The sequence below is a fragment of the Chinchilla lanigera genome, unplaced genomic scaffold, assembly GCF_000276665.1.
Source record: "Chinchilla lanigera isolate Chin_1 unplaced genomic scaffold, ChiLan1.0 scaffold00012, whole genome shotgun sequence".
NCBI classification, from domain to species: Eukaryota; Metazoa; Chordata; class Mammalia; order Rodentia; family Chinchillidae; genus Chinchilla; species Chinchilla lanigera.
The window spans coordinates 6,357,329-6,362,812 of NW_004955413.1; the positions used below are offsets into that span (position 1 = coordinate 6,357,329).

Here is a 5,484-nt window from a genome sequence, read left to right on the forward strand (position 1 = left end):
AAATAAATAAATAAATAAATGGTCTGGGGATATAGCTCAGAGCAAAAGCCATGGGTTCAATTTCTAGTACCAAAAATCAGCATCAATAATCTAATATGCACGCTCCCTAAAGATGCCAAGGAAAGCAAAACATAGGGTCAATACGCCAGAGCTAAAAATTACCTAATGTTAAAACTTCAGGAGTAAGAATAGTTCAAATGATTTATCACTAGCAAAATGCTAATCAAAACCACAATTAAGATCTAGCAATTTGGGCAGCCCATTTGGGACCCCTCCTGTCTTTCAGGAGCTATTCCTATTCCCCCCCCTTACTCCCCAATAAAAAAATTTCCTACTCTTAAAAAATAATCCAGCAATTTCACTTTTGGGTATACCCAAGAACTGAAAGGAAAGTCTCAAATGCATAGCTGTACACTCAAGTTCACACCAGCATTATTCATAATAGCTGCAAGGCAGAAGCAACCCAAATGTCCACTGGCATATGAATAAGCAAACTGGGACCATGTGTGTATATGCAATGAAATGTAAGACTTAAAAAGGAACAAGCTGGGCGTGGCAATGCACGCCTAATACCAGCACTTGGGAGGCTGAGGCAGGAGGATCATTTGAGACCAGCCTGGGCTACAATGTGAACTCAAGGCCAGCCTGAACTGCACAGTGAGACCCTGTCTCAAAAAGACCAAAAAAAAAAAAAAAAAAGTTTCCTGCTATTTCCTGATAAAGTACCAAACACTCAAATGTTGCCCAAGGTGAGACAGCAGAGTAGTAAAAGTGGTCTGATCTTACATAGCAATTCCATGTTGTAATTTGAGACTTTATTTCCATATTTATAAGAACATGAAGTTAGTATGAGAGGCAAAAAAAAAAAAAAAAAAAAAAAAAATCAGGGACCAGGGATAGCTCAGCAGCACAGCACCTGCCTGGGAAGCGCAGGTCCTGAGTACAATGCCCAGTTCCATAAAGGAAAAAAAAATGAATGTAAAGAGCTTAATATAAAGTGAAAACACTTAAAGGGGAGTTTTGAAATTTTTTTTCCTGCAATGTAGTGATATATTGACAGTTTAGGAAGATTAATAACACATGTATGCCGGGCGTGGTGGCACACGCCTATAATCTTAGCACTTGGGGGCTAAAGCAGGAGGATCAGTGTCTCAAAAAAATTTTAAAGGGATTTTTGTTTTGCCAACTCATCAATTCACAAATTGGTATAGATTTCATGAGAATCTAGAAGACTTCTGCAGGCAATATGGAGAAAACTGATTTGACAGATTAAAAGTGCAGCAATCAAAGAAACTAAAATGTAAAAGTCAAGACAGAACCCATATTCACAGCACTTTATTCTGCACCCCCCCGTGGACAGCACAAAACATGTAACATAACAAACTGACAAGCTATAGGATAAGTTTAAGAGAAGGCTATATCGCATCATGAGAATATCAAAAAGTGCCAGGCGTTATGGCCCACGCTTATAATCCCAGCACTCAGGAGGCTGAGGCAGGAGGATCCCTGTGAGTTCGAAACCAGCCTGGGCTACAAAGTGAGCTCAAGGCAAGCCAGAACTGCATAGCGGAGACCCTATCTCAAAAAGACAAAAAAAAAAAAAAAAAAAGCCGGCATGGTGGTGCAGGCCTGTAATCCTAGCACTCGGGAGGCTGAGGCAGGAGGATTGTTGCAAGTTTGAGACCAGCCTGGGCTTCAAAGTGAGCTCAAGGGCAGCCTGAACTGCATAGCAAGACCCTGTCTCAAAAAGGCAAAAAAAAAAAAAACAAAGGACAAAAAAACAAAACGTTTCAAAAAAGGCATTTCTCAATGTTAAATGCCAGGGAAATGTGTATCAACATAAGATTTAAATGTAGCTGTCAAAGTTCACAATTAACTATATTTTCAGTTTCTCTTTAAAAAAAAAAGTCGAATCATTCACACAACTGACCTTGACATACTTAGTTTTGTTAATAAAATTAGGGGGAAAAACAAAAAGAGAGTGGTGCATGCCTGTAATCCCAGCACTCGGGAGGCTGAAGCAGGAGGATCGTTGCAAGTTTGAGACCAGCCTGGGCTACAAAGTGAGCTCAAGGTCAGTCTGAACTGCATAAGGAGACCCTGTCTCAAAAAAAAAAAGACTAAAAAAAAAAGAGAATTTCTGTTAAAGGAAAAAAAGATACAAGCAGATGGGTTCCAAACAGACCAGCCTATAAGAGAGCAGAGCTGACCTGCTCTGTGGCTTTTTCCCTCTCTGCCAAAGAAAAACACTGGAAAAGAAAACATTAAAAATAACACCATGGCATTAGTTACTATGAAGCCAGAAAATCAGTCCTTCTCTGTAAACCTAAAGCATACACAGATACATATGGCACATGAATCTAAAAATACATTATGTATAGCTATTTTGGGGGTACTACATACTACTTCTTAACAATCCTTAATAGGACAAGCAGGAAAAATCCAAGTACTGTAATGAAAGACAACTTCCCCAACATCTGTACCTAATCTCCCTCCTGAACCTTTCTTGAAACAACTGCACATGCCAGCACAGCTAACACTTTAAAATAATACCTTTTTTGTTGTTCCATTACAATCTCCTCCTCCCTCAAAATATTACTACTAGGCCTGGGATACGGTGCCTAACACACTCAAGGAACTGAGTTTGCTCCTCCGCAAAGGGTATGCATGTGTGCAATAATTGTATTTCTAAAGGCTCTTCTCTCACTTGCTCATGACTTAAAACCCACTGGCAAAATATTCTTTGTAAACTTACCCGCCTTAAAGGAGTCTCTAGGAATCCACTTCACTAAACTGCCCCAAAACAAGTGTCAGCAAGCAACACATAACTCTCCCCGTTTACTTTACACTTCTTTTCTCTCCAAGCTGTTTCAAGATTTGCTTTTTAATTTGCACTAGTGTATGTTTACAGTACATAACGACTACATTCACGTGGGGAGTAGCTGCATCTACTTAGCACATCTTACATCCTTTTACATCCCCTTCCACATGTTGTGTGAGTACAGAAGTTCTTCCTCCTCCCACTTTCACTGTTTACATCACTACACTTGCTCCCTACAAGATAAAATCTACTCCTGCTTAGGTATGGAACAATCTGCTCAGCTCCCTGCTTCCCCTCAGCCCCTAAAAGGGAGTTGCATCAGTTGTTCAGCTGAGAGTGGGGAGCTCTGGGAAAGAAATCCATGACGGGCCCTAGGAGCAAGTAACAGGTAGGAGGAGGAACTGGGAGATATTTTAATGGACGCTTCCCAGTGTGCCTCAACAAATGAATGCCTGGGGCTTGGTTCATGTTCCTTACTCAGAAATAAAGAATATTCCTATGTGTTTCTAGATGTGACCGAGAAGGAGTAGATTTCTAAGATGTTGCTGGAAAATTCCCTCTGGAGTGAAAAAGGAGACTGCATGAGAAAGAAGAAGGCGAGCTGGGCGTGGTGGCACACGCCTGTAATACCAGCACTCAGGAAGCTGAGGCAGGAGGATCATTGTGAGTTGAGGCCAGCCTGGGCTACAAAGTGAGCTCAAGGTCAGCCTGAACTGCATAGCGAGACCCTGTCTCAAAAAAGACCAGAAAAAAAAAAAAAAAAAAAAAGGCGATAATTTCTTGTCATTCTCCCCTCTGCTCTACATGCTACTACTGACACAGGTGTATCGTACAGAAACCCAAAGGAAACATGGGGAAAATAAGCCAGGGCAAGTGTGAAACTAGGGCTGAAGGCAGAGTGAGTCGGTTTTGAGAGGGTGAAAATGACCAAAGTTTTTTATGTGCCATGTACAAACCTGCCAAAATGAAACCCATTAATCTGTATGACTGTGCTGGGCGTGGTAGCACATGCCTATAATCCCAGCACTCAGGAGGCTGAGGCAGGAGGATCGTTGCAAGTTCAAGACCAGCCTGGGCTACAAAGTGAGCTCAAGGCCAGCCTGAACTGCTTAGCGCAGACCCTGTCTCAAAAAGAGCAACAACAAAAAAAGATCTGTATAACCAATTTAAAAAACAAGTGGAGGATAAATGGAATTCCAGAGGTTACTTAGCTCCTCCCCACACACACAGGAGGAAAGGCAGGAAGAGAAATGTGGCTCTGAGTGGAGGACTCTATGTTCCCCTTCTTGGCTCCTTTATCAGATTCAGACTGCCTGCCTCTCTCACAAGTAGACTACAGCACTGTGGGGCTAAAAAAAGACCAGAAAAAGGGAGGCAGAGAAAGACGGGGGAAAAAAGTATCAGTAGTCACGCTGCCAAATAACTAAACCAACAACAGGAAATAAGAAAATACCGCTAAGATAGAAATAAACATTAGATTACCTCAAAACAAAATATTCCTCCTTCCCTTTGACATACTAGCCAAGTAACACATAGTAACTATTACAAATTTCACTATGTTCTTAAAGTTAGGTTACATTTTAAAAATAATTGTTGCATGTCTATGACTGAAATTTCAGTTTTACTCCAAATGAATTATTTTAATGGTACTTTGCAATGTTTTTAAGAAATTTTTTTTTTTGTCTTTCCGAGACAGGGTCTCCACTAAGCAGTTCAGGCTGGCCTTGAGCTCACTTTGTAGCTCAGGCTGGCCTCAAACTCGAAATGATCCTCCATGCCTGGATAGCTCAGCGGAATAAGCACCTGCCTGGCAAGCGCAAAGTCCTGAGTTCAATTCCCGATACAAAAAAAAACAGTCGGATGTTGAAATGATCCTTCTGTCTCAGCCCCCCAAGTGCTAGGATTACAGGCACGTGCAACCACGCCCGGTTTAAGAAACCATTTTAATAGAAGAAATGACCCCTGAACTATTCTTTTTTTTTTTTTTTTTTTTTTTTTTGGCCTTTTTGAGGCAAGGTATCGCTATGCAGTTAATGCTGGCCTTGAGTTCACTTTGTTACCCAGGCTGACCTCCAAATCAAAGATCCTCCTGCCTCAGCCTCCCAACTGCTGGAATTACAGGCGTGTACCACCACGCCCAGCTACTACTCAATATTGTAAAATCAAAAAATGAGGTTTAAGTAACATTTACAAGTTAGTAATTGAGAACACCCATCAATAAACATTAAAACAAAAGAAAAATCACCCATATTTAACTTCCTGTACATTTCCCATGCAGATTTAGAATTTAACCTAAATGCACGAAAATAGAGGAAAATAACTGACAGAATTCACACTGAAGTTAAATTCAGAACAGTTAGCATAATAACCCCACTCACAGAACAGAATGAACACTCCATCCCTATTCATGAACACAAACGGGACGAGAAATACTGGGATTACAAATCTGACATCAGCGATAAATATAAATTAACAAGGCAAGACCAGTTAACCACACCCCCTTCACAGGCTCTCGGGTGAAGGGGCGTTTAATCGCGGCCAAAGGCTTACAAAATGAAATCCAGCGCGGAAGCATCCGCCAGCCGTCCTCCCCGGGCTGTCAGGCAGGGCGACCCCCGCAAGGCACCGCGAGCAGGCGCCCGGCGGCGGCGGCAGGCGCGGGC

At 41.7% G+C, this 5,484-nt stretch overlaps 1 protein-coding gene across 5 annotated transcripts in view; it reads right to left on the bottom strand.

The window, feature by feature from the left end:
* Rimklb (ribosomal modification protein rimK-like family member B) overlaps positions 1 to 5,484 on the bottom strand; it is a 63,980-nt gene extending 58,496 nt beyond the window's left edge. For all 5 annotated transcript variants that reach the window (XR_001233030.1, XR_001233028.1, XR_001233029.1 and 2 more), the window contains exon 1: positions 5,372 to 5,484. Coding sequence is in view for 2 of the 5 variants with exons in the window: in XM_013511617.1 (XP_013367071.1) it covers positions 5,372 to 5,396 (25 nt within the window). In the remaining 3 variants the exon portion in view is untranslated. The remainder of the gene's footprint in view (positions 1 to 5,371) is intronic.